At 41.3% G+C, this 18,766-nt stretch overlaps 1 protein-coding gene and 1 long non-coding RNA gene across 2 annotated transcripts; one reads left to right on the top strand and one right to left on the bottom strand.

Annotated features, from left to right (window-relative positions):
- Positions 1-259: 259 nt before the first annotated feature.
- LOC139133941 (betaine--homocysteine S-methyltransferase 1-like) lies at positions 260-11,812 on the top strand. Its single transcript, XM_070700754.1, has 8 exons — positions 260-340; positions 3,325-3,383; positions 4,304-4,494; positions 5,793-5,987; positions 6,749-6,860; positions 8,740-8,936; positions 9,610-9,691; positions 10,907-11,812. The coding sequence occupies exons 2-8, from the start codon at positions 3,365-3,367 to the stop codon at positions 11,191-11,193; spliced, it is 1,083 nt and encodes a 360-aa protein (XP_070556855.1). The 5' UTR covers positions 260-340; positions 3,325-3,364; the 3' UTR covers positions 11,194-11,812.
- A 2,748-nt stretch (positions 11,813-14,560) lies between these two features.
- On the bottom strand, positions 14,561-16,676 carry LOC139135624 (uncharacterized). The gene is made up of 2 exons (XR_011553016.1): positions 16,569-16,676; positions 14,561-15,269 (listed from the first exon to the last, which is right to left on the bottom strand). It is a non-coding gene; the product is annotated as an uncharacterized lncRNA (long non-coding RNA).
- Positions 16,677-18,766: the final 2,090 nt, after the last annotated feature.

The raw sequence follows: 18,766 nt of genomic DNA, 5'->3' as shown, positions 1-18,766 counted from the left end.
GGTTGAGGCTCAGAAAATACCCCTGTCAAGTGTGACGTCAGTCGTGGAAGAGTTCAGCTATGCTCGGGGGTTACACTTACACAATAAGTGTGAACACTAATGCATTGGCATTAATGATAATTTTACCACTACATCAAATACTACATGTTCAGAGGATTTTTAGTATGACCAAGATATATTCAAGAGTGCGTTTTGTAACAGAATGTCATTATTTGAAATGTTTAAAAGGCGACAAGCCTGCTTAAATGCTGCACCCCTTTTGACCCTATGACCGAGGTCGTTGAAGACAACAACCACTTAACGTGCGGTTCAGTGAGTGAGGAGGACGCGCTGTTCAGAGGTAAGTCTGTTGTCGTATTGTTGCAGTGCGAGTGAACAGTTTAACTCGTGGTGCACCACTGGTAAACACTGTTGACCGCGCCAGCCAGTCACTCACCTTCAAGCTAGTTTTCGTAGCACCTGAGGACCCCAGTGCCACTTGCACGGTACCTTAGTACCTAGCCCTCGGTTCTTGGCGTCCCAAAGCCCACGGGTCGACGACATGATACCTTCCTGCAACTCTTCGACCTCTGCCCGGGGCCCAATGTCCACGCGCATGCTGGCCTCCATTGCGTACGAGCGCATATTATGATGTACGTATTTCGGTAGTCTGGCAGAGACCCTGCGATTCGCGTTCTCCCCTGTTGGAACACGCGCGCCCTTCAGAGACGCGACGCGAATCCCAGGGTCTGGACGTTCTTGCAAGCGACCGGTCGGATTTCTGCCTGATCCGGGTACTTTATAGAACTCCACACACCCGTTAATCAAAACAAAAATGACAAGTAGCATAGCCAAATAAAATGAAAAATGAAAAATAAAAACATACCACGTATATAGGTCTACCGGCTACTAGTATATATTCTCTCCGCCCCGTTATATTGGTGTTTCTTTTGAGGTCACTTACCCTTATAAATATTCATACCCTTGCAAAAACGGACAGTCGCTGTGTCTAGCAGCGCGTGCTCACAGCTGCACAGCGTATATAGTCTAATAGTCTTCGAATGCAGGCCCATCGTGGGCGCGCACAAAACAAGGCACAGCGACTGTGGAGAGTCTAGTATTTTGGCAGCATTGCAGTGGACGGGCCACTGGACGCTGCAGGCGCGATGACGGACGTCAGCGTAGACGTTGTGTTCACCTGCTCTGCGGCCCTGTGTGTAATCGTTGTGGCGATCGTGTTCAACCATAGACAGTAGAGGGGGTCTTCCCCCTCTACTGTCTATGATTCAACCACGGTAGTACAGGCACTTTGTGGTTCAATTCTGCTTTTACAATGTATCGCTTGACAAAATTCCTGGAGTATTGACCGCATCCCACCGTACTTAATCAATATGTGATTGTGGTACACCGTTTTATGATGATAATATATAAGTAGGTATGATAATTTATAATAGTATCCATCATGCTGAGGTTCGGTCAAAAGGTCGATATGCTCTACTGAGCACGACCTCAATTGACAGTCGCAAGCACAAGTCTCACATTAGTATTGTATGAGGAGATGCATGTGTGCTCGGGGATAGGTCGTCACCCAGTAAGACAGCCGGTGAAACATTCTGGTCTATCTGCCTGTCGTCCATCGCCAGCATCATAACTGTATCGTCCGCAAAATGAACAGAATGGCGTGATCTTTCCGGACCAATTAAAACCATCGTCCTCTGGACCCTGTTTAACTTTAAAAGCCATTGTCCTTTAGATTTGGGCGTGGCACTCTGAAGGAGTTTTGCCACGGCTCGCGTTGAAACAGGGAAGCACACATGTCCATACTGGGGTGGTAGGGGTGTCGTTTTGTCAGCACAAGCTTGCTCAGCAAGTGTTTAGGCCCATACACACAGAAAGATACACTTGCTGGGGCGTCCGTTGTTTACTTTGCCTAATTAATCCAGTGATAATCCAGTGGGAGCGTCTATAGATTAGTAACTTACCCGTGCTTGCTTTGGCACCTTACGCAAACAAACGCCTCAGATAACATAGTGATAAAACTTATTAAACTTAAATAATTATCACAGGATTTGCTTTAAGTCTGTGCAAATATAAAATATAAGAACAAAAGTAAGTTGAAGTATTACTTCCATGGTTGAAGGAATAATCTGCAGCAGGCTGTACCCCTTAGTGCTAGCACAATCCCTCCACAAGTTGTTGCTAGACGCTGCTTCCCTACCAAATAAATATCAAAACAGAGTAAATTGAAAGAAAAAACTTCAGCGAACTGTTGTATTTAGGCTGTGGCGAAGATCGTGGGATTGAACGCGTTGGCCAACCAGTAACTGCTGCCCAAAAAGCCATGTCACTGGGGCCAGTCTGCTGACTGCTAACAAAGTGCAATCACGCCCTTACCACAGCGATTATCAGAAGCCAAGAAAGATTGGCTCTTTTTCGCTTGATTCCAATCACATCTAACCAGCCGTAGGGAGCTAGTTTTACAAGTTTCAGCTGTAACGGATGTGTACAGTTGCGAAAGAGACCCTCACTTTTCTCTGTGATCCTTAATTTCATAGACAGTAGAAGCGCGCTTCGACTGTCTACGGCGCAAGACGGCTATGACAAGAAGACCTTTGGTTAGTTATCATTGTGCTCATCAAAAAGCACACCCTTCACTTGAAAACATGACACGGGGAGGAAGTTTTTCCCTACTGCACCAATTGGAATCATGAAAAATGTCTTGACCGTTTCCTATGTTACGGATGTGACTACGTCAATGTACTATAAAATTTCAGTTCGTGTTACTTTTCATCCAGACTGCTCATTGAGAAAATGGTCAAGGGTCAGGTTTTTGTGGCGGCCATACTTTGGATGTAAATTGCAGATTATGAATATATTTTGCAAATAGACTTGCGATTTGCAAACATGCAGATATCTCTGATATATACCCGACATGTTGAAGTTAAGCACCTGGGAGGGCGCAATAACTGCACCATACTGATGCAAATTTATGATTGGTATGATGCATTTTGTCCGGGTGTTGTATCTTACAATAGAAACACAGTGAACCCCCCCCCCCCCCTCAATGTGCATTTTCTAAACATGATGTCCTCTCATATCACCAAAATCAAAACAGGTTGACCACCTCCTCCCTGATCCACTGCCCCCAGCCAGACAGCAGAAAAGACCATAGCTCTTGATCATGCGTTTCTGTTTGTTTGATAGTCTGAAGATTACACGCATGATAACCTTGAAGTGATTCTTTATTCATTTTTAACTTATCTGCTCTGATAGAACCCCATATATCTACCTGTACACGCCTCTCGGTGTGAAAATAATCGCACTATCACGTATATGTTATTTCAGTTCCAGTTTTCTAAAAGGTTCACCAGATCGGAAGGTCAAGATGTCCAAAGAAGTCAAAGGTGAGAAACGCTAATAAATCACAAAAAGTGTCCTTTCTAAGTACACAAACGTTTGGGCTACTATTGGCTAACTAATAATGCAAGGCACCCGACTGCACCACCACAATATTTGATCAACAATGCAGTGACATTACGATAGCAGAATACAATAAACCCTAAAAAGAGGTCTATGAGATTACAAGCGTCAAGGTCGTCTAGACTGAAGCATTCGGTCGTGTGTGGGCGCTCTGGTACAATGGGACCACTGACTCTACATTAATGTTCGTGTGTGGAGGGTCAGAGATCGCAGAGAGCCCAGACACAGCTGAATCTTTCGCTCAAAATTACATCTTGCTTGATTTGCACATACAACCCATGATTTTAACAGTCTTTTATGGAGAGACCATGGTTTGAATTCGCTGGTTCCATCAACTGAAGCGAGTTACCCGGAAGTTTCCATTTGAGTGGTTTGTGCTGATTTTCAGGGTTTTTGTCAAACATTCGTAGCATTTGCATGTGGTTTAAATTTGTCAATGCCACTTGCCTTAAGTAGAGTTTTACATCCGCATGGAAAATCTGCTTTGATTATTTTTGCTAATCTTTCGTTTTCCTGTGTTTTGTCATACCTTTCATTGAGGATGTCTCCTATAACCTACTTTGTAGCATTTGCTCGAATTTCTCGTTCAGGTCGTGATCAATTTAGGACGCCCTCCTTCAATCATCAAACTTATCGATCGAGTATTATTCATGGCCCAGTCATTCTAATTGAAACGATTTCATCGAGACACAAAATGTGTAAGTAGACTTCGCAGAGCTTGTAATGAAAAAATGCTCTTAACAAATAAACTACAAAAAATGAAACTGAAAGCATGCTTTTGCTCCTTTGTGTTATTGAACCATACTTAGACCCTGGTGTATTTTTTCATACATCAAACCCACAGGGTTTATGGAAAGGCTCAAAGATGGGGAGAGTGTGATAGCCGCGGAAGGATACCTCTTCTACTTTGAGAGATTGGGTTACTTGCAAGGCGGTTACTGGCTTCCTGTCGTCATATTAGAACACCCGGAATACGTGAAAGATGCGTACCGACATTTCGTTCATGCCGGAAGTGACGTAGTCGAAGCATTCACGGTGAGACATTAAAAATTGATTCCGTCTATTTTTATTATCATCACTTCAAATAGCTTGGCCGATATTTTTAGTCAAAATGATAACAATTAAAGGGACCTTTTTACAATGCAGGAAAATATGTGCAGACAGACCTGGGGGCTTATACATAATATTGTATTTCTGATACGTTCTATTTACGTGAAGTTCTCTCTTGGTCTGAAGCTGTCGAGTTAAATATTTTTTTGGGAATTTTGGAGTACATCAGATTTTGTATTACATATGACTTGGTATTTCATAATAATATGACGAAAGGAAACGTTTAAATTTTCTCAAATCGGTGTAGGTAGGCACAGAACAGAAATGAAAATCATTTTCGACATAATGCATATTGCATAGCAGATACAGTCTGTCTTCCCTTGGCATGTTCTCAAATTGACCAGTTTCTAGTCGAAGATTATGATTTGATACACCCACAATTAAGCTAATTGTCAACGCCGCGTCTATACGTATAAAACGCGCTGGTATTGTTTACAATGAATTAAATCTTGGTCTGCCCTTCATTGTTGACAGTGATAAGAATGCATGCACAGGCCATTGCTTAGTTGAGGAGCTGAATACTGCGTAATTCAAATTTGCTTCGGGGATAAAACAAGAAACTGGCTGACATCCAATGGAAAATAAAGGGGAAAAAATCACTAAAAGTTTCAGCTCTGTCCCTTTAGAGTGAAGTCGCCATCCAGTCTGCGGCTGCGCGACTTTTTTGTCGATAAATGTTGCCTCCTCCCAGAAATTTGCGATGAGTGTCGAGTAAATTTGAAGCAAGTTCATCATTTTAGGCATGTTAATAATCCGCCTGTTTTGTAGTCAATCGTTCCAAGACTTTGTATAATAAACTTTGGTTGCCTCCCTATGTTTATATGAAGCTGCTTCGGCCGCGGTCACCAGTTTCGGTTCAGGACCGTGGTTCAGCCACCATTTCAAAATGTTTGATATGAACAACGGGTATTAGAATATGTAAACAGCAACGCACCGGGTGTATTGGTCAATATGCGCAGCCGCAGACTGGATGACCCCATCCCTCTAAGCGTTCCTGAGTGACAAAAGAGAAAAGAAACCCAACTGTGGGCAAGGAGAAACGATGGGGTTAATTTTGTGAATCGACAGAAATCAAAAAGAAAATCAAATTAAACGGAGGCTGGTTCACTCCATTCAAAAATCTCAGACTGGTAGATTGACTTAAGCTGAATTTCAATGGCTTAGAATTTATCAGAAATATGAATCAATTTCGACCAAGACGGTGTATCTTTGGCTTTTTTCAGTACTATGCACATCGCGAGAAACTCAGCTTGATGAACATGGAGGATAAGATAGAACTGATAAACAGAGAGGCTCTGAGACTTGGTCGAGAAGTTGCCGATGAAACTGGAACGCTCTTGGCGGGAAATATATGCAACACCAATATATACCACCCTGATAGTCCGGAGAGAAATGAACAAATCACAGCTATGTTCAAGGTTTGTTACATAAACTTTGATGAGAACGGGATTTTTATGAGACTTATTGCTGTCTGCCAAGCATTAAATGGATTTTTCCATTAAATTTAAGGCTACTTGAAGAGCGCACTTACTGTTTTCGCACAATCAATTCATACAATCCATGATAACTATGGACAATCATCAGCTATGAATGCAAAACACGGCTGTCTTTGATATTGCCACCACGCCCTTAAACGATGCTTGTATTTTTCCAAAATCGCATTTTGAAACTTACAAGCAGTCGACAATTTGCTTTCAGGCGCTTTCCCTTGGAATTACCCACTCGATCATGATCACAATCTTATCTGATGTCAATGGTGAAATATATACTGTTGATGTTTAGTCCTAATCGTCTTAAGGTAGTGTGCGCCTCGAAATTGAAAGACTTAAACTTTTGCTCAAACCTTCCTAATGACGCTTTCAGCCGTTCTCTTCCCAAATCAACAATAAAAATCGGGCAAAGTTTGGAACAAGTGAAGCAAAGTGCCCAACATTTTGCAATATTTGAAATTCAAAATGGCCGCCATTCCTGTGTTAACTCTATAGGGAAAATTACATTTGGTATTTAAAAAAATTAAGAGGGTTAAAGTTTTGTTTCTCCAAGAGCTTTTCAATGAGCCTCCACAAGTGGTAGATCAGAAAAGAATTGTACAAATTTTACGAGTCCAAATATCTACCTCGTTGGTTGCATCACAGCAGTGGCAAAACAGTTCAGAACATTTTGTCTTTGCTTCTAACAGGAAATGATTGACTGGGCTCTGGATTACAAAATTGATTACGTCATCGGTGAGACGTTCATGTATCTCGGTGAAGCTATGTTGGCGTTAGAAGCAATCAAAAAGTATGGAAAAGGTACTCATGATTATGCATTTTACATTTTTCAATCAATGTAACTATTTTGAAAAACAGATCTACTATAGCTTTCCGTAAGTGTTGTGTCATATTAATGTGTAACCGAAGATATACGAATTGTGTACGCACGTGAATATGTAAAAAATTATTGAAATCAATAATATTGCATAGCCTACCTAATTACCTCAAGGTCACGGCAATATACTGTTACTCGCTCATATTAAGGTAGTATGCACCTCGAAAGTGAAAGACTTAAACTTTTGCTCTAACTTTCCTCAAGGAATCTTTCAATCATTCTCTTTCAAAATCAAGAATAAAAATAGGGGGTCACCATGCAAATTTTTGTACTAGAGAAACAAATTACCCAAGATTTACCGATATTAGAAATTCAAAATGGCCGCCATCCCTGTGTTAACTCTATGGAGAAAAATAATTTTTTTCGAATTTCGAAAAACTAAGCCAGTGAAAAGTTTTCTTTTACCAAGAGCTTTAAAATGAACCCCCACATGTGGTATATCAGAAGAGAATTGTAAAAGTTTGAGAGTCCGAATGTCTGTCCCCGAGGTGCGTTCTACCTTAAAGACGACCACTCCAAGACGACCTCTTCTGCCCTCAGCTACTACTTGGCACGATGATGGCATGTAACATTTTCAAGATGTAACTTGGTATCGATAGCTTTGAAGTAACTTTCAAGGCCATACTAGTATAAATTTAACACTGACTAAGGCCAAGAGAAGTAAAAAGTTTGTTTCTCATCCTAGACATATTGCAAAAATGATGCGGTGACGCGGTTTTTTCTCATTTTTTTATTCTTCAACCAACAAGAACGAACAAAAATATGAAAACTGTATAGGAATGCAAGCAGAGATAAATGCACAGCAGTGTTGCTTTAGTATTTTTGTATAGCAACAGTTCCGTGGTTTGACTTTTAGTGCAGCAATGCACAGTTTAATTTTGTCAACTTAATGTAACAGTGACATATGTGTACTGTTCTGAATGGAATGTTAGTGTCAGTTATTATGTTTACAGTTCTGTTTTATACAGCACTGTGTTATGCACTATCATCGCGTATTTTTGCGGGGTTTTTATTTTAATTTCCTTATGAGCAGAAAAAAAAGGTTGACGCTGTGGGTCTGAATTGAGGCGTGCGAGGATGAGAAACACACTTTTTACTTTTCTTGGCCTAACAATAGCATACTTAAAGCATATCTTGCTGATTGTAACATTTGAAGTTGTTGAACCACACTTCAGGAATTCCAGTTTTGATGTGTATTTTTTTCAGTCTGACACTAACATAACTCAACCTGGCATTATATTATTCTTACGACTCCTTGTTACCCCTTTAGACAGGAAAATTCAACTCAATCTCTTCAGCATTATATTGTAATGAAAATTCTTCCAAGAGTTCTCCTTTAGAAAGTAGTAAACAGATGGTTCAAGTGGAAATATAAAGACAGACAGTATAAGCTCACGTTTCCCAGCAAAATTTGTGAAAAGCGAAAGCTGGAACAATGGACTCGCTCGCAAACAGTTTAAAATACTTCGCGATCCCAGGTATCACTCATACATGTTACATATCCTTGTGTGACATAGTTACTACACATTTTGGGAAGTTTCAAACTCAAGACCCACGTCTGCTTTTGGCCTGGTGCAAGATTGTGATGAGAAATATTGGGGTGTGCGTCCGCGCTGTCGATTATGTCGATCTTGCTCTCGGCTAAGGCGTCAACTGGGGCTTTGGCAGACCTAATAAAGACAGACCCACCTCTCTCACCCTTCATAAATTAAGCCAACTTAGGGCCGACTAAAAGGCGACCTGAAATCTGTCATGTGAAACCTATTATTATTATTATTATTATTATTATTATTATTATTACAGGCCTCCCTGCTGTTATAATGCTTGCTGCATATCCCATAGCAACCAAGGACGGACAAGCAATTACGTCAGACGGCGTACCTCTGACTGAAGCTTGCAAGAAGTTGGAAGACGCCGGAGCTGATGTCGTTGGTCTGAACTGTTCCCGTGGTCCGGCCACCATGATGCCAATAATGCGAGAAATTCGCAAAGTCTGCAAGGTGAGATGTCGAAATTTCTACAGATCTTGATTGGTACAACTTATTATTTATTATGCACATATTGACTGGCTATGAGGGCAACAGCATAGGTCTGTACCCCGAGGGTTAAAGACGTATGCTGTTGCCCTCATGCCAGTCAATATGTGTTTTGTAACACACCTCATCCGTTGCCATGCATAAGAACGTACCATACACAAAACTTGTCTATGATGTAATATGTTGGAGTGGTTCAGTAAGAAAAAGATTTCCTAAAAAGACCGCAATACTTCTGCAAAACGTTCAATGCACCTTTGATTATAGTTTTTCTCCGTATCGAGTCCTTGTTGGAAACCTAAGCATTCAATTCTTCTTCAGAAAGTAGGATAAACCAAGAAATTTCTGGATTATCGTTTCGATCGGCCGCAGACGACATCTTTGTTTATATTCCGGTCCGCGTTCGCGTCAAATATCGTTTTGACGTCAGAGGGCATCGTTTTTCGGAACTGATGCCTGGCAGGCAATAGTTCAAACAAATTATGCCTGATGACGTCGTTTACGTGGATCAGCACAAAAAGAACGCATCCCACGTGACTATCGATTGGCGAATTAGAATACAGACTGCGGATGAGGCGTGTTACAATGATAAATGATGACCCTCGTTGTTCACGATTTGCAATGACGTTTGGTTTTGCAGGTACCCCTAGCCGCGCTCCCTGTGCCGTACAGAACAACGCCCGAGGAACCAACATTTCTAGTTCTGTCTGACCCTAAAACAGGTTGGTTATCATTTGACTAGGCGCGGTCACCGTTTTCTAAAATTCCGCTCTGCTCGAGCTCCCACGCGCCCTATAGACGTGAGTACATATGCCTGATAAGAAGATATGGTCTTAACTACGTTCGCACGCTCACACTGCGTACACACAAACACACAAATACCCATATTAATGGTAGGTTGCCAGACGCCGTCACCGAGTGCCAGCCGGTCTCATTTATTCCACAAAAACCAAAAAACTGTCGAGCATTACAGACAGAAAAGTACTTTCTGGGAAAAAAAATACATAACAGTACAACGCCCCTTTTCCAGCGCATAAGACCGCCCAGGAAAAACCAGACAAAAAAAACAAACGTATATTTGAAAAAATCCTGGAAACCTGTACCCGACGCAATGTCAAATGCGCTTAGGGGAGGATTCGGGTGTCATCCTTACTTGTCGACATTAATGCAAACTCAAATATTTTTGAAATTTCATAACTCTGCATCATCAATAACACCTAATTTTGAAAGTGGCTGCACAAGCAGTGAGTGCTGGCCTAGAATGGTCAGCCTAAACACCTGGCTTACGTTAAATACCCCTAAACACGTGACCAACAGGCGCCTCTGATTGGCTGTCACTACGACGTTCAGACAAGCATTTCCCGCTATACAACGAACCGAGGGAAATTTTATTACACACGTCTATGGGCGCGTAGGCACAGAGCGGAATTTTAGAAAACAGGTGACTATGGAATAGACCTTGTAACACATCTGCACGCTCTACAGCGTGTTGGATGGTTTACTAATTTGGCTTAATGTACTGTCAGGAATCTCATTATTTAGGTCAAACTTTCAATCGTGTCAGTGGCGATTTCGCATTATGCGGAATATATTGCACAATTTAGAAGACACTATATAATTCATCAAAGAGATACTCTTGATTATATTGCATGTATATTGAACTCTCATGGTAGGCAATTAAACCAATATGCACTTATTGTTCACTAGACTGAAAGATTCAGTCGCGTGCGGGCGCTCCGGCGCACTGCGACCTACGACCCTTTACCTTTAGTGGTAAAGGGTCGTAGGTCGCAGTGCGCCGGAGCGCCCGCACGCGACTGAATCTTTCAGTCTAATTGTTCACGTGCACATGCGCAAACCAGCAATATTCATTCCTTCATCGTTCTATCATATTAACTGGTATACACCCATCGTTAAAACTATTTGTCTTTTTTCAGGCGAACATTTGTTTCCGACCAACCTGGAGGTGGCATCGTGTTCCCATGGTGACATCGAGGAGTTCGGCAAGGAGTGCAAGGAGTTAGGCATCCAGTACGTCGGTATCTGCTGCGGCAACCGTCCCTGTCTGACGCGTACCCTGGCCGAGTCTCTCGGTCGTAAACCGCCCGGTAGCCGATTCTCCAAAGACATGTCGAAGAATGTGACCTATGGAACCGACCCCAGAGTGAAGAAAGATGTCGCAGCGGATAACATGAAGCTTTACTACAATAAAATAGAAATATAAGTTGTTCAATGTGCAACTGCCGATAGGAATGCAATCATAACGTGTAGGGTGGTGTATTATCACAAATTGTGGCCGGTCATTTTAGGTGTGAAGATTGCGTTCGGCAATACATGTTGTCAGAAGCCACTCAGGATATCTTTTCCACGGTTTCCTCACTCTGTTAGGGGTCTACCAAAAAAGAAGCATCTAAACCACGTGCCTTAATGATGACTTGGTTGGGTTTACTTTGTGGGTGAAGAAAAAGCAAAAAAGTGACATTTTCAAAAAAAAGAACGAATACTACAAATTATATGGAGAGAAATACTGTATGCTTATTGTTACCTTGGTACTGATTGGCGTGTTCTATCTTTGATCTTATCAAAGTTTTTAATTCTTTTCACTATCAAATTGTGATGTTGGTGACATTAGGGAACTAGAATATTTTTTAACACAAGTGACCTGCGCAGGTTTTAATCACCATATGCACTAAGTATCTCCCCTATGTCTGCATAGCCAAATTTCAGACCCTGACTCGGATAATTTGTGTACTGGTGTCAAGAGAGAGATTGGGATTTTATAATGTGTCAAAGGATGGGGAAGTCATACAAATGGGAAAATAAAGTACAATTGATCGAATGAACTTTAATTTGAATGTATGAACCTTACTGCCCAACACGTTTGTTCTAGCGCGCCGTTATTTATTGCCGGATGGAACTTTCATGGAGAAATTGCAACAGAGCGGTGCAATGATAATTACAAAGGAGAATAATGCCGTATGGACAAACCAATGGATTTGCATAGGCTAGAAGTGTGCATGTATATATGTATGTATGTATGTATGTATGTATTGTATGTATGTATGTATGTATGTATGTATGTATGTATGTGCATGTATGTATGTATGTATGTATGTATGTATGTATGTATGTATGTATGTATGTATGTATGTATGTATGTATGTATGTATGTATGTATTTGTTTGTGTGTATGTATGTATGGTATGTATGTATGTGTGCACATGCGTGCATGCATACATACATACATACATACATACATACAACTAAGTCGTGATGTATGGAGAAAACAAAATGCTCCCATGTCAATCTTCAGTCTCCCCAGAACATCAAATGGTCCAGCCCTTATAGCATTTGCTGTTGGAACTGTTACCAAATCAAAATTAATACGACAATATACGGGAACTGACAGACAGAAGATAGAAATATGAGTAGACAGGCGGGACATCTGAATAGATGGACGTATAATTAGATGATTTTTCAACAATTTTATTTCTGTTTAACGCTTTTCCATATATTTTCCGCATACAACGTATACTTTCCAATAAAAATTCTGACATTTTCTGTTTATATTTGAACGTAGTTGATCTTGAGGAAGCTTTAGGTATAGAGCGGCGCCTGTCAGTCACAAAAAACATCACACAGTGCTCATATGCTGATACACCTGATTACCTGATTCACCTGTGGTGTAGAATCAGAAGATTTTCTCGACACTTGGACCTTGTTGGAATTTATATGTTTAATTTGTTCTGCACTATTTGTGTCTATGAGCCATTCGTATGCCATTCCTTTGGATTACAACACGTCATTCGGACAGCAACCCCCGGGGGTACTTGGTCAGAGAAGTGGTGGGGTGTGCGGCCGCAGGTATGCAGCCAGAGCCCATTTTAGACCTAAAATCTCGTTATTTTAGGACCCCATTTTAGACCTTTATGACCTTTGACCCAGGTCAAAATTCAAAGCGTCGAAAATTTTAAAACGGAAAAGGCAAGTATTTGCCCCTGCGAAGCCTACCACTGTACCGCGTTTAGGGCTATGTTGTTGCTGGCTAAGCCATAATTCCAAAAAAACATCAGGAAATACTAAAAACTTTTGGTGAAAGGAAATTTTGTCTTTCACCCTCAGCAAATTTTGGTCCAGCTTCTACAAATTATCAGTCATTTGCAGTTACAGTCTGACCGGTGGGTTATTTTTTTTTAAATTCCAATTCACAACAAACCTCGCTGTTCGTCTGTAAAGCAATACTACTTCATGTGGCCATGGTTGAACTGTCTGTCATGATCGATACTAGGAGCCACTTTGTTTGGGCATTTTCGAATTCTATTGGGCAAAAATCTTGCATATATTGAGTTCAGACCAATCAGTGACGGTGTTTTACAACCAAGTAGATATTACTTTGGTGTAAGCCAGGAGGTCTCTTTAATGGTTCCCCTGCCATAGAAAAGGATATCAATGCTTATTGAGTGCAGCTCAGAACCCTGCTAGCGAGACGGGAACAGACGGTTGAAATTTGTTCTTTTGTTGCACTCAAAAATCAACCCCATTTTAGACCTTGGTTTACAGTAGAATTGATACCCCCATTTTAGACCAAGTTGCTGAAATACCCACCCCATTGGGCGGGACGTATATATAGGCAAGTAATGGAAGTGACCCCCCCCCGGCAGCAAAGATTCATGCAAAAGTCTACTGAATGTAGAGGGCGCTCTACACGCCTGATAGACAGACAGTATCAGGATTCAACCCTCTCGCATCCACTGATTCACTGTAAATCTCATGTATCTGACTTACACCAATGTGCTCTCAAAGCTTTTACTAAGCAAGCCATAGGGCTAATGCGTAACGTAAGTATGCTTACTACGCAATCTCGCTGAGCTTGGTTACTCTACGCTAAAAAATCATGACACGATAGGGCCACTGACAGGTGCCGCCAACTGGTAAATTTCATGAATTTCGCAAAATCATCACAAAACATGTTTTGAATGCTGATATACCGATTTTTCGTATTTTTGACCTTGACCCAAAATTTGGAGGGGAAAGTAGAGCTGTTCGTAACTGCCCTCCCACTGGCATAAACGGAAAATATGCCCTCCCACTGAATGTTGATGCCCGCTGCCCTCCAGTATCTATAGTCTGCCCGCTCCCCACTCCCACAACATTTCAAGCTCCCCTCTGCCCTCTCCCACTACTGAAATGTCGCATTGCCAACTAGATGCCTACTAGGCAACCAAGATTAACGCAAACCGTGGTAGCAGCTGACAGTATAGCTGAGAACATTGCCCCCTCTAAGTTAGGCGCTAAATTTCCCCTCAAGTTCTATCAACCACGCCGCTTTCCCCTCCCTCTACGTATCTTCCGGTGCCCACTGTCAAAAATTTTCTCCCCGTCCACTGAAAATAGTGAAATTTCTTCCCCGCCCACAGTAAATATAGATTTTTCTCCCCGCCCGCTGATTAGTTTTGAAATTTGCCCGCCCGATGAAAAACTTCGCACGAACACCTTTTTGCACGAACAGCTTAGTTGGCGGCACCTGCACTGAGTAGCTGTGGCCAACGAGACGTTTTCTGTGACAGAGTCTGTATTCCTTCAGTAAAGACTTCAGAATTATAGTTGTAACTTTATTAATTCAAAGAATGAAATAGCACTAACTTTAAGACACCTACAAACTACAGTACCGAACAGTTGAAATATCTTTGCGTTCTTTCAGCCGCCAAGTAAATCCTAAGTTTTAGAATTAAACAAACACACTGCTTGAAAGGAGAGTAAATCCACATTCCGAATTGTCATACCTGTGAAAATATTTGTGTTCAAACATTTAAACCGTCTGAATAGATATTGTTAGATGGAGTTTTCTTTATTCGAAGTCGATCAGCTTGTCTTTGCAAACGTAAATCAGTTCTTTAATTTTTGAGATATCTTTCGGAGCCCGCAGCTGTTCCAATGCACGTTCCACCAGTAGCATAGTTGACAACTGGATTGCTGGTTGCGCCTGCACCCGCCTTTAGAGCGCCGCCAACGGTCTTATTTCCTTTTATGTCGATGCTGTGCTCTGTCGACCACCTGCTTGACATCCTCGCGTCAGTGGCAACGGCGCCTGACTTAGGAGTGCTGTGGATCAGATACTGGTTTCCCTTGTCAGTCTTTACTCTGACGCCGTAATGTGGAACTGGGCCTCCAGTTTCCTTCGGTCGGCTGACCTTTTCGGCTGAAATTACCTTCTCCTGTCTCCAAGGTATGTTCGGTTGTTTCTTGGCTGCATCGGCCTGTCTTTGTCGCCAGCTTAGGTAAGACATGTCTCGTTTGTTCCTGTGTGTGTAAGAATGACTTTCCCGAGTTGTACCAAAATATTTTATTTCTGTGATTTGGGGATTTGAAAAATCAGTTGGTAGAAAGCTAACAGTCATTAGGAACATACGATTTTGACCGGGGAGGATTGGTCGGAAAAGGAGGACCATGCTATTTTTAAGCATTGCGGGGCGGGGTCAGACCGTTCTTTAGTGTTCAGGGAGGGTCATCATAACACCAGAGCTTATTTTGTGCAAATGATGGAACATATTATAATAGTAATGCCTGCCATACCAAGACTTGTGATTTGAAATTTTGGTAGCGTCAACAACATGAGGCACAGAGAGTGATCACAAAAGGATAATGTGGAATCTTTTTTAGTATCCTGAAAAGTGAAATTTGGCTTGCTGGTTTCAAATTTTCATTATCAATCACCACACCAAAATAGAACAAGCCAGGTATACTTATAGCTTCTGTTACGCCAAATTAATGTGATAAGCTGTGTTGACCAGTTGATCACTTGGCATTTCGGCGTGTGATTCAGTAAGACAGGGAAGCATATGTATTTCACAAACAGAATAAAAAAGGGGGGAAATTACAATACCAGAAAAACGGCAGATAAAAACACTAGGTGCAGAGGATCAAAAACAGACTGACGTTTCGGGTAAAACCCTCCGTCGCTGAGGAAGGGTTTTACCAGAACTGAGTCATGTGTGTATGTGATTCAGCTCCTAGACCACTTTCGCTGAAGTCATTCGGGGAAATACCCAAGGCTCTCAGAAATCATACGACATCTGTCTTTACCTATTTTATACTCGCACTAGTGCGGTGTTATAACTTCTTTACCCTTATGAAGGTTTTTACGGTTTCAAAAAAGGGAAAACACATCAAATGCCATAGCTATTATGATAGATGGCGCCTCAAAGTGAGAATACAACTATGCCATTGGTCTCATAAATACTCAGCGCCGTTTTGCATCGAAGGTCAAAACTATCGCAAAGTGCTTGACGTGATCCGTCGTAAGGTGCGCAATATCTTGAGATTTTGGCTATTCATATAGTTGAAGTGGAAACGGATCTGTAGATAAGCAGACGTCTCATTCAACCACAGACATTCGAGTGTCGATGTTTCAATTACGCATTTCAGAAAACAAAGTAACTGAAAAAAACATATTTGCAATGACTGAATGTAAATATATTCTATCATTACAAACAGCATTTCTCGACTAGTTACGTTCTCGTCAGCTGTCAGCGCATCGACAAATCTGAAGAGCAGAAAATTGTTAGGCGCAGGAGTTTAACAAAACGTTAAAATACTTACAATTGTGACGATAAAACGCAATCTGTAGTTTAGTGGTCATGAGTCAAAGAGAATACTGCGGCCCAGAACTGAGACAACTTCCAAATTGAATCCGTGGAAATACCCAGGCTGTCAGAAATCACATGACTAAGACGGTGCCCTCAGAGGACTTTCACTTTCACTATTCTCATTACAGATCAAGCTGCGATGGCGCTCTTCGTTGCGTTCACCCGTGTTTTATAGAATCCGCCTTCCTGGAGCGTCCGGCTGCTTTCGAGAAGCTTGTCGTAGGTGAACTAGCACAGCAAAGAGCAGGGTGCAGAATTTGGCCTCATCAGATTCACATCAGTGTAGTGATGTCTCTCTCTATGTCAACCTTCAACTGTAATCCTCGTTCTGGCGCAGACAACCATGAAATACCAGAAGTGCTAATAAAGTTGGTGTTTAGGTTATTTGCTCTTTGTCGTCCTCATCGCTGCCAATAACATAACAATTAACCACTTCCGTGACATCAATATTAATAGAAGCAATTTTGTCAGCTGTCTTTGACTATCACCTTACGTCACAAGATGCATTTGTAAGGGGAGTAAGTTTAATATAATGGGGATGCTTGCACACCTACTAACGTACTAACAACTGTAAACATTAGGACGCATTAACGGCGGAAAAGTAAGGACCACATTTTTGCCAGAACATTCAAGTAAAATGCCAAGATATGAGAAAAGTCTTGGTCTTAATCTAGTTTTTGGCACAAGGACAGTTCAGGTAGTGGTTGCCTCGAAACTGAAAAGACATAAATTTTAGTTCAAACTGTCCTTGGCTAAGGGAAGCTTTGAGCCATTTTCTTTTAAAATCAAGAATAACTATCAGGGGTTTTGGTACTAGAGAACCAAATAACGTAACATTGACCAACATCTGAAATTCAAAATGACTTTGTGTTAACTCGATGGGGAAAAATTTCACTTTCGATTTCCACCAAAGGTTTTGTCAAACGCAAGATGGTGACAACTCCTCGAAGAAGTGCAGAATGAGACCACGTGAACAGTGGACCAGAAAATATTGTAAAATAATTGAAAGTTCCAATAACCGGGGTAAGGTTACCATGCTTCCATGTTTGAAGTTTGAGGTGTTCCATATAACGGGGGCGGGGGCTTTGTCCTTGGCTCTGTTCGGCGGTGGGGGGTGTAATATATAGTGTACCATCCAAGGAACATACACTCCATTGGCAATGACTGCGATTTCGTCGGATAGAGTTGCACAGCACAATACTCTTTAAAATAGTTTGCATAAATTGCTATCATCCTGTCACGCTTCGAACGATAGATGTCGGACGAGGCTGTGCATTTCTTTCTACAAAATATTTAGATTTCATTTGCTTGCGATGTTTTCAGTATGAATCCATCAGACGTAAATACCCTGTTTGATCATCATGTAACAAGCATCTGTAAAACAGCCTTGAGTGTTTCTTGAAGAACGAAGAACTTATTAACAATCTTCCTCTGCCAGATTCCACAAGGAAGCTAGTATATTCATGCTTTCGTACCTCGAGAATACTTTTCCGATCTACCAATTAAGGGGTTCAATTTTAGGTTTTGGAGTAATTCGAATTCAATTTTCCTCATAGAGTTAGGACTGGACGAAAGTCGGCCATTTTGAATTTCGACAGTTGGTAAATATTGGGTAATTTATTTCTCTGGTACAAAATTCTACACTGTGAACCCTTATTTTATTTATGTAGCAAGAGAGTGGTTGAAAGTTTCCGTAGGTATATATTAAGTCTTTCACTTTCAAAACGCATACGATTGTTACAGAGGTCATTCACTTTCACGTCAGCTGTGCAATTATTACGTAATACGTACGCCTACTACGTTTCGCCTAGTATGTATGTATTATGTATGTATGTATGTATGTATGTATGTATGTATGTATGTATGTATGTATGTATGTATGTATGTATGTGTGAATGTATGTATGCATTTGTGTATGTATGTACGTATTTCTCCATTTATCTATGTATGTTCGTTTGTTTGTTTGTTTGTTTGAATGATATATACATACAATAAACATTCGTATGTACGTACAAAGTTTGAAAACTAAGTCGTGAAGTATGGAGAGGACAAAATGCTCCCCTGTCAGTCGTCAGGCTCCCCAGAACATCAAATGGTCCACCCCTCATAGCATTTGTTGTAGGAACTCACCAAATCGATCAATCTCTAAAA

The sequence above is a fragment of the Ptychodera flava genome, chromosome 1, assembly GCF_041260155.1.
Source record: "Ptychodera flava strain L36383 chromosome 1, AS_Pfla_20210202, whole genome shotgun sequence".
Lineage (NCBI taxonomy): Eukaryota > Metazoa > Hemichordata > Enteropneusta > Ptychoderidae > Ptychodera > Ptychodera flava.
The sequence above is the reverse complement of the archived record's forward strand: the minus strand, read 5'-3'. Positions and strand labels throughout refer to the sequence as shown.

Bases quoted from the DNA above. Each gene is read 5' to 3' on its own strand.
- LOC139133941 (XM_070700754.1), top strand. The intron at 6,861-8,739 runs GTACTCATGATT...TTATTATTACAG, and splicing joins AATCAAAAAGTATGGAAAAG to GCCTCCCTGCTGTTATAATG. The intron at 9,692-10,906 runs GTTGGTTATCAT...GTCTTTTTTCAG, and splicing joins TCTGTCTGACCCTAAAACAG to GCGAACATTTGTTTCCGACC.